Source organism: Erythrolamprus reginae, chromosome Z (assembly GCF_031021105.1).
Source record: "Erythrolamprus reginae isolate rEryReg1 chromosome Z, rEryReg1.hap1, whole genome shotgun sequence".
NCBI lineage: Eukaryota > Metazoa > Chordata > Lepidosauria > Squamata > Dipsadidae > Erythrolamprus > Erythrolamprus reginae.
In genome coordinates this window covers 80,517,204-80,533,975 of record NC_091963.1, presented here as the reverse complement: position 1 = coordinate 80,533,975, position 16,772 = coordinate 80,517,204, and the positions used below count along the sequence as shown (strand labels likewise).

The 16,772-nt window shown below is 38.7% G+C and overlaps 1 protein-coding gene across 11 annotated transcripts in view; it reads left to right on the top strand.

The window, feature by feature from the left end:
• The window catches only part of TRAK1 (trafficking kinesin protein 1), a 709,911-nt gene that overhangs the window by 636,807 nt on the left and 56,332 nt on the right, over positions 1–16,772 (top strand). For all 11 annotated transcript variants that reach the window (XR_011556832.1, XM_070727389.1, XM_070727391.1 and 8 more), the window contains 4 exons: positions 7,826–7,902; positions 9,752–9,988; positions 12,318–12,634; positions 15,915–16,124. Coding sequence is in view for 10 of the 11 variants with exons in the window: in XM_070727389.1 (XP_070583490.1) it covers positions 7,826–7,902; positions 9,752–9,988; positions 12,318–12,634; positions 15,915–16,124 (841 nt within the window). In the remaining variant the exon portion in view is untranslated. The remainder of the gene's footprint in view (positions 1–7,825; positions 7,903–9,751; positions 9,989–12,317; positions 12,635–15,914; positions 16,125–16,772) is intronic.

Genomic DNA, 16,772 nt, shown 5'->3' with positions numbered 1-16,772 from the left:
TATTAAACCTAGTGGCTGCAGATGTGAAATATCCATTGGTAGACCCTGAGTAGGATGTAAACACGCAGGCTGGCAGAGGGCAATTGAAAGATTTGAAAAGGATTATAATAGAGGGGGGGAGAATAGCTGTGCCACAAGAAACTAATTTGAAAAAGGCTTTTGAGATAGGACAGCATAGAGGTGAGACCCCATATGATTTTCCTAATAGGATTAAAGATAGTTTGAATAAATATTCTGGTCTTACTCCGGGGAGTGCCAAATACGAGGCACTGCTTAAGATGCAGTTTGTAACTAACTCTTGACCAGACATTCAGAAGAAGATTCAGAAATTAGAAGACTGGGCCAGTGCAGATATTACTAAATTATTAAAGGCTGCTCAAAAGGTTTATGTGAATTGTGAGGAAGCCAAGAGCAGACTGAAGGCACAATTAATGGCGTCTATGCTGAAAGCTGAGAAAGCATAGGAGAAAAAAGAGGTGGCTAGTAAAGGAAGAGGTAGTGTGACATCGGACTTGGCTGGAAGGGGGAGGCCTCAGTGGAGGAGACCGCTGGTTCCAGAAAATAAACAATGTTTTGCCTATGGACATGAAGGTCATTTTGTAAGGAATTTCCCCCAGAAGAATAGAAATCAGAGAAGGAACCAGAGTTTGTATGCTTTGATGGGAGAGGAATGACAATTTCAGGTGTTTATAATTTCATCCCACACTGAACCCTTGGTAAATCTTTTAGTGGGACCATATGAGGAAGAACATTTTTTTCTAATTGATACTAGGGCTGTGAAAACATCTCTTTGTGAAATACCCAAGGGGATGAAGGGGGGAACAGATACTATGAAGATAAAAGGAGTACAAGGTGTTACTTTTGAAGTACCTGTGGTAAAAAAATGTTAGTTTGAAGTATGAAAGAAAAATCTAGTTTTGGATAAGTTCCAGAAGCTGGCTCAAACTTATTAGGTGGGGATGCTTTATCTTCATTATTATTATTATTATTATTATTATTATTATTATTATTATTATTATTATTATTACTAGGTTGTGAGATGAAATTTACTGAGAGAGCATGTATGGTAAATGTATTAACAGCAGATTAGGAACAGAAAATAGATCCAATGGTTTGGGAGGCAGTGGGGAATAGACGTAAAATCTCGGGTTCTCCATCTGGGCACGCGCACACCTTGGACTTTTCCTCCCCTTGCCATTGCAGAACTGCAGAAGCGAGGAAGTGTCATAGAGGCTGCTGTAGCTAGAGAACCTGTCCTCCATCATCCCGAAGGCGGTTTTGTGTCCCTCTCTGGGCCCACTTGGGATCCCCGGGGGGACCCTCCCCACCAACCTTAAGTCCAAACGGCTCCTTCCAGCCTCCCTCCTTTTTTCCCCACCCGCCTCCCAGTCCAACTCAGGCTCTTAGGCTCCTTTAGGGCTGCTCAGTTCTCTCACCACCACCACCCGCCTCCCCTTCCAGCAGAGGAGAAAAGCAGTCACCGCTTTTTAAACATTCTGGCACGATCACTTCTCGGGTTCAAAAAGCACAACAGAGAGGTTCACAATCTGTTACCTTCTACAAACATTGATCGATCGAAGCAAAATCCATAGATCATCTCACTCCAAAAACTATCTTCGTTGTCTCCTTGCAGCTTCCTTGATGGAGTCGGAGCATCACGACTTTAGGCCGGTCAGAAGACCAGTTTCTTCAGGTGTTGGCTAGAGGATTCCATCACTGCCTGATGGGTCTGCCAACCACCCTTGGGTGCACTGGAGGTTCCTCTATCAAATCACCAGCTCTATGGATCAGTGATCGCCCTAAAGCCTCCAAAAATCACACGAAAAGCCACAGCAACCCCAGAGAGACCAAAGGCTGCCTAGCTGTCAGCGTGATACCAAAACCAGAAGTCGTACACCTGAGATTCTTGATATTTAGTTGCTGTGACTTCTGATACAGTATAAGATTGTTGCTTCTTCCAAAGGAGTCCATTCTGCTATGATCTAGTTGTAATTTGCATAATCTTATTGAGTCTAATGATAACAAATTGTATTGTCAGATAAAATCAGATCGTTGCAGAATTGGTTCTATTTGGGGATAGATGCAAACTAGCCATAAATACATTTGTATGATGAATAAGAATATAATTACTTTAGATTGTCATGCTACGAGTCAGTTAAATTGAGCTACAGACAACAGGTGCAGATCCTATAGGTGTACCCCACTACCTTGCTACTCAGGAACATCCTTTCTTTAGCTTTTGAACTAAAGATAGAAATCTCCTGCCTTTTGGTACTTGGAGGACACTAATTTCCATGTTACGGCTACCATATCAATTTGAGCCTAAGAATTCATGATCTCTGTGGCAACCATGGGTTTTCCCATTCTGATTTTGGAGCCAATATGCATAAGCAAACACACATTGGATCTTGCCTTTCCTTTGGAGCAGTGCAATGTGGAAGGGAATATTACAAGTTCACTAATTGATGAAGCAGTTGATTGCCACCCAAGAGTTCTATGGAACTGGACTATTTAAATAACTCTGTCCCAGCAAAATGGATGATGCCTCCTGGTGAACACTTAGGGAATTTGCTGAATGGATGAATTTCCTGAAGGTCTAGTTTGCTGTTGGCATCATGATCTTGCTGTTGGCATTAAGTTTTGATCAAATGTATTTTGAGTGATCATTTCCTTGTTCAGGAAGAACAAAAATCACACATATTGGGTTGTTGTGATCAGATGGCATTGCTTGTACAAATGGATGATCTTGGTTGGAATTTGATCTTTTGAAGTGTGTCTTTTGAATCTTGCAACAACCCTCAATACCATCAACAATGATACCCTAGACTGTTTCAGAGGTTGGGAATTAGGAGCACTGTATTGTAGTGGTTCTCTTCATTATTGATAATTGTTTCAATCAGCAGAAATGGAGCAATCGACATTGCCCTGATGGTTATTTTCTTGTAGGAGACTGCAAGAATTTATTCCCTCCCACTTCTGTTTAACATATTTTTCGCACTATAAGACAAACCATAGGACACATATTAGAGAAGTAAAACAAGAAAAAAGCATTCTGCCTCTTCCACCCAGCATCCATCTGGTATTCATCTGGCTAGTGTCCTTACAGCAAACAGCCTGGTCAGTTTCAGTACATTATCACAGCCCTGGCATATGGCTTGTCAGGGCTGCATTCTGTTGTGCCTCCTGGAGAACACTGGTGCCTTTGCTGCCAATCAGCTGATTGGCCATAAAGTTTTCAGCATTCCCCACTGGTGGCAAGCAGTTGCAGTGGTGACAGGCAATGATGGTGACAGGTGGCTGCAGCACTCCCTCTCCTGCCACAATATTTGCTCTTTAAGATGCACAGACATTCCCACCCACTTTTACGGAGGGTATCTTATATTGCAAAAAATACGGTATATGACACAACTGAAAGAGATTATCCAAAGATTCAGTTGGTTTTATAGGTATGTTGGTGATAACTAACTGTACTTCAATAGTATCATTAGACTGGTTATATCATTTAAGTCCTGTTTAAGCACCTGGAAGTATGAAGGTGTAAATAGGTGAGAACAGGCTTAAATTAAACCTTTATTAAGTTTAAATTATTGTTGTCTATTGGAATTATATGTTTGCTTCAGATATGTTAGTGACCCTTTCCCCGAATGTGTAAGTTTGTGATTTGGGGGGTGTTTTTCTGAAATCATGGTTTCTGAAAGATCAGTAGGTCAGGCATGAGGTTACTAGAAGTTCAACAGTTCTGGATAGATCTCATCAGGGAAGCCACACAAAGAATGCCCCTCTCATAAACAATATGGTAAGATGTAATTCTCAGAAACCATATCAAATTGGTCAATGTCCAGGATAATATGTTTAGTGCTATGTGTCGAAGTTCCTGGACTCCATTACTGTTGGCTAAACAACCAAGGCCAGTAACTTCAGGCATACTGGGGAAAAAGTTATTCACCTATTGTAAATATACAAAGAGTGAAAACAAAGAAATGATATTTATTCAAATAATGTTGAACAAGAAGAGGATACTTGAAAATAATGCACCAGTTCTAGAAAGAATTATGTCTTCGGGGTTCACCCTGGTGATGGTGGTGGTGGACATGTTGACTAAAATGGCACATTTTATCCCTGCCACTGAGTGCCCACAGTTCATGTCACTGCCCAGCTATTCCTACAAAACATTTTCCAGCTCCATGGCCTTCCAGACTGGGAGACCCAATTCATGGCACGGTTCTGGAAGGAACTAATGTCTGCTTTGTAGGTGCAGGTTTGTCTAGCATCTATACAGCACCCTCAGACCGATGGTGGCACCGAGAAGGTCATCAGCATTCTCGAACAATACCTATGGTGTTCTGTGTCTGACTGCCAGTCCGACTGGTTAGGCTGTCTTCCGGTGGCCGAGTTCTCCTTCAACAACTCCTGTCATACGTCCACAAGAATCACGCCCTTCTATGCAAATTATAGCTTCCATCCCCGTTTCTTCCCAGTGACCCTATTGGTCCCGGCTGCAGAGGACTTTCTATCAGAACTTCACGCGGAGCATGAGATGGTGAAAAGATACCTCAACAAAGCCAAGGAGGACTATAAGAGGCATGCTGACCGGTCCCGCCGGGATGTTCCCCCATTGGCTGTTGGAGATCAGGTGCTGCTGTCCACAAAATACATTGCATCGGAGTTGCCCCGTCGGAAGCTGGTTCATGGGCCTTTTCCCCATTGAGCAGGTCATCAATTCTATGACTTATCTTTGACCCTTCCTGCCAACATGAGAATTTACCCGGTATTTCATCGCTCCCTATTGGTTCCTGTTCGTCCTGACTGCCCACTCTGCCTGCACCCTGTGTTCAAGATCACCTGTCTGAAGCCATGATTCATGCCATTCGGGATTCACGATGGGTGGAGGATTGTTTTCAATATTTAGTTCAATGGGTTAAGGGTGATTCGGATGATTGCTCTTGGGTGGAGGCCGCTCTGGTGGATGTGCCTGCACTCATTCAGACTTTTCATGTGCAGTTCCCACACAAGCCCCATCCCTTGGGCAGGGTTCAAGGGAAGGACCTTCTGGGGGGGTGTTGTGGTTGGCTCTGGGCCAGCTCCTGCAACAGAGAATTTGGATGTTGGCTTAAGAGAGTCCTCAGGTTCCCAGAGACTTGTCTTACTGCCATCAGATTCAGACAGTGAGGATTCCTTGCCAAAGGTTAGACGCTGGGGAAGAAGAATAATCATCAGATAAAGAGTTGGATGCAGCCAGCCCATTAGTTAATGACCCCATTAGTGGGTCATCGGACTCAGAGGATCGGTGGATAGATGCCAGAATGCGCAGGCTCATGGCTAGAAGGGGCCAACTGCATAGGTATCATCGGAGATAAGGGAGAACATATGTGGCTGGGGCAATTAGGCTAATGGGGCTGCTGATAAATTGCCAGCATTGCAGAGAGCGCATGTGGTAGATTATCTGTTTGGAGAAGGAAATGTCATGTTTGCATTTTGTTCCTGGTTTTTCACGGACTCTTGGGGATATTTCACAGCTAAGTAAAAACTTGTGAACTGACTGGAAGAGGTCTGGCTGTGACGCTTCCACTGCTGCTCTTATCTACTTTGCTTGTTTTTGTTCTCACAACTTTCAAGGACTGTTATCTGTAATTTGCTCAGTTTAAAGTGTGTGCATCACCACGGAGGAAGTGTTTTATGGCTATGCCTGAGAAGTTTGGGGGAGACCGTTGCCAGTTTCCTGCCTTCCTCAGCAAGGTGCAGCTATTAATCAATGCACAACTGGTGCATTTTCCAAGGGACGCAGAGAAGGTGGCTTTCCTCTGCAGTTTGTTGGCCGGTCCCACTGCAGCATGGGTGTCACCATTGCTGGACTGCGATGATCCGCTACTGCAGGATTACACCGCTTTTTGCAACTGGTTGCGGCGGCAATTTGCGGACCCAGTGCGGGAGCAGACGGCCACGAGGGCATTGAAACAACTGAATCAAGGCTTGCGTCCGTTGGCTGAGTATATGAGTGACTTCTGTGGCCTCAGTGCTCAGCTGCAATGGAACGAGACCGCGTCACTGGAGGCTTTCCAGGATGGCTTGTCTGAGGCCATGTTGGACGAGCTGATTCATGAGGCCCTGCTGCGCACCCTGGATGGACTGGAGCTGCACTGTCTGGACATTGAAGATCGGCTGCTGTCTTGAGAGGTGCGTTGGCTGCACGGCCCTCCCCCTGTGTTTCTGGCACTGTGCTGGTGCTTGCTCCACGTTGGGGTGTGTGCCAACTGTGCCAGTCCAGTACCCAGTACCGCACCCCGCCGTTTCATGCCAGCCCTGCCCCCACATCTGGTGGATCGTGCATTTTCAGAGACTCATGAGGAACTGATGGACGTGAGTTACGCCAGATCCCGCATGACCACTACGGAAAGGGCTCATTGGCGCGTGGCAAGTCTCCGTTATTACTGCGGGGGGGGGGAGGTCATTTTGTTAATTTTTGTCCTTGCAAACTGCAGAGCATGGCAGCTGCCGCTGTCCTGACAACTCCAGTACCGACTGCCGCCATTTCGACTACTCCAGTACCAATTCCCAAGTCTGCACCCCGTGTTCCAACCACAGTTCCTGATTCATCTGTGTCAGTTCCCGTGACCATGGCACCTCAGCCAGAGGCTCTGTCAGGAAACGAGGGGAGCCCGGCCTGGTGGCAACGCTAGGTCGGGCCAGTATCCAACACTTTGACAACCATAATCTAATTAGTTTCTGCAAGAAGATTGCACAGACTGACTAAAAGCAATGCCATGACAAAGTAGCAACAATGATACACTTTAATATCATTTGCGTACAAGAAATAATTCAAGTTTCCACAAAAAAGACAAGGTATCTTTAGAAAATGAAGACATTAAAGTGCTCTGGGACTTTAGAATTCAAATAAATAAGCACCTGCTGCAAAATACCTCATAGTTAAAGCTGTTGAAAAGTCTGGATAATGGATTTGGTGATATCTGGAGACAGCAGAATAGAAAACAACTGGAGAAAATAACAAACACAAAGACCTGCAAATAGAACTAGGATAAATATGGCAATATATATATCTAAACAACTGGAGTGCAAATTGAACAACATCAGCATTGACCACATCAGTCAATTGCAAAGGACAACTTATTAATAGCTCACCATCTTACAATGATACCTTTAACATTATCTACAACATCTACCTATTACAGGTTCTTGGGAAGGATTCTATAGATAAAAATGACTAACTGTGCAATGAACCATAATTAGGATAATACAACACAATTCTGGTTCAGTTGCTTAATGACCAGAAGTTATGTCCATATATAAAAGATTTTTCTACTGATGTGATTGTTTGAGTCTTTTTAAAATAATATTGCTGAGTTTGGCTCATTGATTAACTTTTTTATACATATCGTACTTTGTTTGCTGTAATAATTTATTTAATTCCTTTTCAAAAAATTATTTTTAGCGCCAATTATTACCATTATTTGAGACAATCCGTTTTTTCAAAAAGAAGATATGAATTAAGATAAAGCTGCATAGGTATTAGAGATCTTTATCATAATACTTTTTTTCCAAGAATGTCTGTAAATTTTAATATTGAAAAACATCTTGATTCATTTATTTATATGTAATGTGTATTTTGGTGCAGATACTATAGAAGTATCTAGAAATGCTAAATATTCATATATAGAAATGTCATTTCTAAATAATGACATTTTACAAAAAATTAAATTGATTCCTTCCACCCCACCTCCTTGTGTGTTTCAGGCTGGGGGGAAGAGAAAACAGAGAAAGAGAATGAGATAATAATGTGCTCTCATCCCATTTAAAATTGTCCCAACAGGATTCCTTAGCTGCAGAAATTGAAGGATCAATGCGAAAAGAGCTGCATCTGGATGATACTGACTGCTCGGATTCAAAGTATGACCAATATATAGTAGTAGTAGTAGTAGTAGTAGTAGTAGTAGTAGTAGTAGTAGTAGTAATAATAATAATAATAATAATAATATATTAGATTTGTATGCTGCCCCTCTCCGTAGACTCGGAGCTGCTCACAACAAAATAATACTTATATTAACACTAATAATCAGTAATCTTTGTGTACATATAAAAAATTTGGACAATCCATTTTAATGATCTTTTAAATTGTTAAATAACAAAATGTTGGTAACATTGGAAGATTTTTACAGGTGTTGCAAGTAGGCAGTAGCTTTTTATTTAATAATGGGTTGGAGGAAAGAAATGATAATTCTCAATTAAAATATAAAAATAACTTTTTTGAGAATAACAAATTTTGAAATGTATCAGGAAAATATGATTAAATATTAGGGGCATTTCTCTACTTTCTTCAATGAAAAAAAATATTCTCCCTCCATACCAGCAGATGTTTTGCATGGCAGGAGTTGGTAGGCAAATGTTGTTCAGAAAATTCTAGACTACAACAATATTAAGGTTACTGGATTTGTGGTCTAAAAAACATCTGGAATCATCAGATACCTATATACTCCATTTTAAGTTGGTGCATTCTAGATGTGGTAAAATAGGATTAATATGTATTCCATAGCTTGAGCTTACCTGAACAAGTTTGCAGTAATATGTTCTTTGAGGTTCAATCAACTGAAGTTAAACAAGTGTGGGCTTGAGTTTGAGTCTTGCCTGAAATTGGAATCATCTGGAAATCTTTCTATATTGTTTTTGCAACCTCTGAAAGAAAGGCAGTATATACATGGAAAAAATCAAATCAATGATAAAATATGACATCTGGTAGCGAGAATATGGGGGACAGATGTAAATAGTTCAATATGTTAATTTATGTGGCAGCTTATCGTAATTATTAGATTTTTTCCCCATGCAGTCACATTAATCTATATTATACTTATACTTATACTAATACTTATGAAGGATCTTATATAGCATAGTTAAATTTCCTGATCCTTATCCATTAATTAACATTTAAGTGACAGTTTAACTTAAATTCTCACAAACCAGTCCTCTTGATTTTGTCCAAAGCCAATAAGAATTATCATATTGTCAGTCATTTTAATATTTTTAGTATAAACTTGTTCACTGAGCATTAATTCTGTAGGACAGCTATTCAGATTTATTTTGCAGACAGTGGCATCCCATGTTCAATTGTAGGAACTTCTAATTCAGTTCTTGTTTTCTATTGGGAGAGAAGGAAGTGTTAACATTTGAATCTGAAAACTATAGCTAGAAAAGTTGGGATACTGTCTAGGCAAGTAAACAGGTCAGTTATATTAAAAATAGGCAGCATTTATGAAGAAGATACTGCTATACTACTCCTTCTCTTTTCCATACATACGAAAAAAATTTAATTATAAATTTTAATTTATAATTAAAGAATGTATAATTATTTAATTATAAGGAATTATACATTCTCCCTTTGGTGTTAAGATGTAACATGTCTATTCTTCTCTAAGCATTATTGAGGAGTCCCTGCAGAGAGTTATCACTGCATTAGTTATTGCCAGTTATAGGGGGCAGTGCTCATCTCCACCTATGAGCCAGCTCTATCCAAAGACATTTCTGCTCTGATGTGGCCAGTGTGATGTCAAAAAGCATTATTAATTATGATAAAATATAATTGCAGAAAATTAAACCAGGCTGTCATAATATGCTGCCCTTCAGATATACTGTATATACAGTATAGAAATTCATGGAACTAGCTGATGAAGGTTTGTTTACGTATTTACTATAATGTGGCTTATACATTATTTAGAAGAATACTAACTATATGTGTTTTTGTCAGCCATCACAAGAGAGTGTTTGACACTGTACGAAACATCAATCAGATAGTAAAGCAGAGATCCCTAACTCCATCTCCAATGAACATCCCAGGATCTAACCAGTCTTCCACAATTAATTCAATCATTTCTAGCTGTGTCAGCACACCACGATCCAGTTTCTATGGAGGAGATGTTTCCAATATTGAGCTAGACAATAAGATGAATAGTATCATCCTAGAAACTGAACCCACTGACTCTAGGTTAGTAATGCATGGCTAATGTTTAACTGTATCCTCTTATGAAAAACAGCTTTGTCCTAATTATTTTCTTCCATTTTCTTCACTTTCTGCTATTATATGGTATTCATTGGTTAGATCAATTCACTAGACAACATTATCATTAATTTTAATTTAAGCTGTTCTTATCATTTTCATATTGTTGTAATTTAAGATTAATTATGTTTATTTTAAATTATCAGACACTTTTAAAATGTAGACCTATTTTGTTCCTTAACTATATTTGTCTTACAGATCATCAGAGTAATGTATTCCAAGCAAATAATTCTATTTACTGATATGAAATTAACTTTGAATAATTAAATTTTAATTTCATTCAAATAATTTATTTATAATTAAAAATCACTGTATTTCCCTAGCATGATCATTGCTTCAATCAGTTAGTGGATTTGGAATTTTCTTGAGCCATTAAAATATAACTCCCATAGTGATTTCATTATCAATTAAACAAAGCATCATATGTATTGCATGTTTAATTAATCAAGAAATTAACAGGGAGTAGGGAGATAATATGGTTTGAGACTGTATAAGTCAGTAATGGCTACTCTTTTTCTTGCTGTGTGCCAAAAGCGCATATGTGCACATGTGACCGCACCCATAATGCAATGTATGGTCCCTGTGGATGCACGCACACTCCCCTACCTACATGTGCACACAACCCCCCCACGTTCCCCCACCCTCCGCATATATGTATATGACTCTCGTCCTCGTCCTTCCTGCAACCTCCTGAGACAAAAAATGGGCCATGGGGTGAGCCGCATCCCCCATGCTCTGTTTGGGCCTAGCAGCCCTCCCTGCAGCCTTATGGGACTAAAAACTGACTGTGTATGCTCCTTTGTGGGCAGCCTCCTGGGACCAAAAATTGGCCATGAGGGGGCACCCCTACTTGTGCAATTCTTATCTGTGTACATGTGCGTGTGATCTCCACCTATGCATGCACGCATCCTCTGCATGTGCCCTGCCTGAAAATCTGCCTGCATCCTGAAAATCAGCTGGCTGGCAGGAGGCACTCAGTGGAGCAGAGCTGGGTGTCGACTGATGTGCCTGCAGAGAGGGCTCTGCATGCCAGCTGTAATCTATGTGCCATAGATTCGCCATCCTGGGTATAAATTCTCCTGCTTGAGCAAAGGGCTTGACTAGAAGACCTCTAAGGTCCCTTCCAACTCTATTCCATTCTAAATTCTAAAATTAATTTGACATATGCAGTACAGTATACAAAAAATACAGTATATTTTTTTCCTAAAGAAAATATGACCCTCATTTTCTAACAAATACCATCATATTTTATTATAAAATAGGTGCTATTGGGTTGATAAGTCCTTTTTCACAAATTTTTGTACTATATAAACTCCCATTATTTGTGTTATTAGGGAGAATTGAGGAAAAAAACATTATTGATGACACTGAAGATTGCAGAAAATAATAATTTGCCATTTATGGTTTTAGTGCAGACTTGCACAAATCAGCAGGGGAAAGGGCCACACTTATAATTTAAAAATCCTCAGGGACTGCAAATACTAGAAGTATGGGCCAATCAGCTATTTGGCTAGCTGAGTGGCAGAAGTCCTGTAGCTGACAGCAGTGCTCAAAATTTGCTACTTTAAAAAAAATATAGCCATAAGTCTGCTTGGAGGGTCACATAGAAACATAGAAACATAGAAGTCTGCCGGCAGAAAAAGACCTCATGGTCCATCTAGTCTGCCCTTATACTATTTTCTGTATTTGTTGTGTATACGATACGGCATTTATTAAAGCTTTCTATATTTATTAAATCAGCTATATTTCTGTTCCATGGCACCTTCTAGTTTTTTCTTTAAATGATTAGCATGTGTATAATACATTAACCTGTAAGATAAGGAACATGCACTGTTTGTATCTCTTACCAAGTGTGGGTTCTAATTTACCTCACTGCCAGTTTGCTTCTTCCCGCACTGCAAGGGCACATGTGCACTTTGGGCCCCCCAAAAGCCGAAAACAAGATGATGACATGTGCAATGCTGGAGGGAAATTTCCAATTCAAAAAAAAAATTCAAAAAAATTGGACCGAAAGAATGGCACTGACCAAAACAGGTTCTGTGACATCACTAGCGATTTTCTACCAGTTTGGGAGAATCAGTCCGAACTGGGAGAAACCCACTTCTGATCTCTACTCCTTCTAATCCTTTCTACATATTTCTCAGATTGAAAGTGTATATTCTATTGATTGAACTGAACTTTTAAAATAAATAAATAAATAAATAAATAAATTTTCTTATTGTTGCTTATATTAATGTGTGGTTGTTCTTTGTTTTAGAGATGAAGAAAAGAACAAGAAACCAGGAACACCAGGAACACCAGGTTCTTGTGACCTGGAAAAAGCCCTTCGAAGGTTATCCCTTCGGAGGGAGAATTACATGTCAGAAAGGAGGTTTTTTGAAGAAGAACAGGAAAGAAAGTTGAGAGAATTAACAGAGAAGGGGGAGCTTCATAGTGGTTCTATTACTCCAACAGAGAGTATTATGTCATTTAGAACACACTCTGGGTTTTCTGAATATACTGGCTATTCAGGAATATCTATCAGCAGTCGTTCATACTTCCCAGAGAAGCTTCAGATTGTGAAGCCCTTAGAAGGTGATAATAAAGTTCCTCGACATTTTTCTGTTCTCTTTTGTGACTATTTGTAGTCTCTTTTCCATCAGCAAGAAAGAGGAAATTTTTGTGATATTCATTTTACTTTAGAGGTAGTTGTCCTCATTGTTAATTTGACTTCTTCTGAGGGCAGGAATTGCCCTCTTAAATAAAGTAGCGTATGCTACATTTCTAATTTATTCAGTAGAATATTTATAGTTTTTAGGGATTCATCTTGCATTTCTGTATTAATTTAGATATTCCTGTCATTCAAACAGCAAGGAATGTAAATTTAAGTTTCATTGACATGAAGAACAGTATGGTGACAGTTCATTGAATTTCAACATTATAGGACTATTGACTTTCATGCACTTCTGTGCAAACTAACACTTGCTACATTGCAGTGTTGCGATCTGAAAGTGGTACTTAATTTGTTGCAACAAATTCAAGATAGCATTCACTTCAAAAGCTCAAATCGCTTTGCCTTGATCTGGCAGGCCGCTTGCTTCATCAGAAACAGGCTTCCATGAAGTCCATTTACAGACCCACTTTTTAGTATTAGGATGTTATTTTAAATGGATGCTTTTCTTTCATCATGTGAATAAAAAAATCTGCAGCCAGATTACTCTATCTTCCAGTAATACCTACTTATATTATTCCAAAGCAGCACACAGCATTTCATTTATTAAAATGTAAAATTATGATAACATACATTCTCTTTTTCAAAAGAATTGCATAAAAATTGCATTAAAATGCATTAAAAATGATGCAATAGATGTTACCCAAATGCTTAATTTGGGATTTGAGGTTACATTTTTAGAGTTTATAATGTAAATCTAACAAATCAATTGTTTTAAAAAATCTGTAAACTATTTTAATTTTTTGGAATTTGCATCAGAATTGGAAGATTCTCCCAACACAATTGAACTAATATACATTTTTGGCATTTTAGCTTTTGCAGAGTGCTTATTAAACAAATTAAAGTATTTTAGAGAAGAAAGAGATAATCAACTTTTGATTAATCAATCTATTGTTTAATAGTATTGTATAGGTTTCTGTCATCCATTTTATTTTCTTCAATAAACTTTCAGTCTCCATTTTCTCTATTTCTTCTGATTTAGCTTTTTTTTTTGTGTGTATGAAGCTTTTTTTCTTGCATTTTGTGTTCATGATCATCTTTAAAATTTTACCATATATCTTTTATGCAGGAGATGATTTCAAAATCCTTATATTTTTTAAAAGAATGTTTTATTTAAATAATTGTTTATGAAATTTGGGGAATAGATATAGTACATCTGCTATCTAGCTATTCTCCATTTTTTACTTAGCCTTGTTAAAATATATAATTCAAATGCATTACAGCATTTTATTAAATTATTTCCAATTATAGATTAGTAATAGCAGTTAATTTATATTATTTGTTATCATATTGTTTAATTATTTAATGTACAATTAAAATTAATTTATGACATATTAAGAATAAAAGAAAGGAGGAGAGAGGGATAATACGCATACACATGCACAAAATGTATGTCTACATTGTCCGGTAGTATGAACAAGGAAACATATCCTGTCCTCTCTTGTCGTATCTTCTCCTAGCATATCGTAGCTTACATTTTAGGTTACATCTCTGCCTAATGGTCCTGGTACATGTATGGTAGAACTCTGCTTTTGTGGATCTGGTGCTTAGTCCTGTTTTTGTGCTGCTATGATCAATGCTTTAGTGTTATCTTTTAGTTTGGAGTGAGCAAAAGGCAAGCTACTAAAAAAAATGTTTTTGGTAAAATCAGAATGGTAGGTCCAGTCCATAAGAATATTCCATATTATTCTTGGTCTAGTAGTTAAGGTATAGGCTTACTCTTGGTCTAGTGGTCAAAACCAGGATCTTGGAAGTTTGAATTCTCCTTTAGGCATGAAATGACCTGGGTCACTTTGGGCAATCTCTCACAGCCACAGCCACTTCAGAAGTTTGTTTTTAAGGGGAAAATATATGGCAGGAAGGAATATTAGGTATGTTTACTGCCTTGAGTTATTTATAAAAGAAATAAGGGTGGATATTTTTTAAAAGGGTAAAACTGATTTTTTTTTTATTGTTTAATTGCTAGAAATGGTGCTCTTCTTGCTTCTGTCTGTCTTATCTAGTTAAACTAGCCAAGAAGTTGATAGAACTATTCAATGTCCTTTCTCATCCCCTTTCCAATCTACATTAAAAATAACAGAAATATCACTGAAGTCTTTTTAACTCAGTTCAATTTTTTAAAAAAATAACCTTGACAATTAGTCAATATCTTATTATGCACTTTTATTACATTTATTACATTGAAATAAATTGGATTTATTTCTTAATCAATGTATCAGAGTCATTGATTGAGATGGTCACCACTGTTATTGAACAAGCGAGCCAATAAAGGATACATTGTGAATTTGGTCTGGGGGAGCAAGTTTATGCCCTCAAGCCTGTCTAATCCTCCTGATTAGGAATAGATTGCTACTGGTGAGGTAGGTGACTCTGCACCAGTAGCAGCAATTTGCCAGCCACCGCTCCGATACCATCATTATTTTCTTTAATTTTTGATATTTTTTGCTTCCTGCACATGCACAGAAACAAAATCTTGTGAGGGGATGCTCGCATCCCTGAGAGTTCAGTTATTTCTTTGCTTCTGCACATGCCTAGAAGCAAAAAATCATCAAAATCTATCTCATACATCTATTCCCTCATGAGATTTTGGTGTGCTTTTGCTTCCTGCACATGCACAAAAGTAAAATCACATTGGGAAAGCACATGCATGTGTGTAGCATGTGCGTGCATGTGAGACAATTCAAGATGTGCATGCAACACAGCAGTAGCAGCAGGTAAGACCAATCTACCCCTGCTCCTGGACAAATCCCTGCAGGTATTTTTGGCAAGTAGATTACCATTCCTGATTCTTAGAGCAGGGAGAGAGAGCTGTTAGTGGAACCCACTATCCCTAGTTTCTAGCCTAGTACTTGAGCTAGTATACCAAACTGACTTATCTTAATCAGAATTATGCCTTCTCAAAAAAACTACTTCTATTTTGTACCTAGTAACAAAAATGCTATAAAACAATGTTTGATACTTGCAAACTGAAGTTAAATTTTTATGACGTTTCCCACTATGATGATTTCTTTTAGAACAGTTGGTTTGAAGCAGTTGTGATGCTTCATCAGCAATTAAGATGTAACTATATATAATGAGGATTATAAGCACTTTGTCCATAATTCAGATTTTGATACTGACCTGTTTGTTCTATTGTTTTCCAAGGTTCTGCTACACTACATCATTGGCAACAGCTTGCTCAGCCTCATCTAGGAGGTATCCTAGACCCAAGGCCTGGAGTTGTTACTAAGGGCTTTTGCACTCTTGATCTGGATGAAGTGTATTGCCTTAATGATTTTGAAGAGGATGAGTCAGGTGAAATTACATACAAAGGCTTAACTACCTCGACACCAATTCATCATACAGAGACCTCAGGTGAGAAGTCTCAGGCACGAATAACTGTTTCAAACAGCAAGAATTACCCAAATCGATCTCGAGCTTTCCCAAAGGAGATGCAGGAACCTGCAACTGACAATGGGGAGTCTGGTGAGGGAACCTCATTAAGCCCAGCACAACTGCCATGTTTGCAGGATGTTGATAATTGGGCCATTTTTAAATCTCTCCAGAGCAGCGTCCATAATGTTGCTTCATATTTAACTTCACAACAGTTCACACAAGAATTAACATTAAACTGTTTCTGAAATGTGATTTCTAACTATTACTGGAGAGGATAGGGGGTTTAACCCAAAAGAAGAAAAAATGCCTATTTTCTTCTTCAGTTTGATGACAGAAGGCTGTTAAACGGATGCAATTCATTGGGGGGTCTCAGAAAAAAGAAGCCAGTTCTTTTGTTCTGGGCTTGCATGAATAGGTTACAGTTTTGCAGATTGCCATTCTTTCGGGATTTGACAAAGTAATTAAGAGTGGATGGCAGAATTTCAGCATTGTTATCTGTAATAAGAGTTCCTTGAAATCAACCACTTTGATTCTTAGGATAAAATTACATACTGGATTAAATAGTGCAAATTTTTAGAAACATAGAAACATAGAAGACTGACGGCAGAAAAAGACCTCATGATCCAT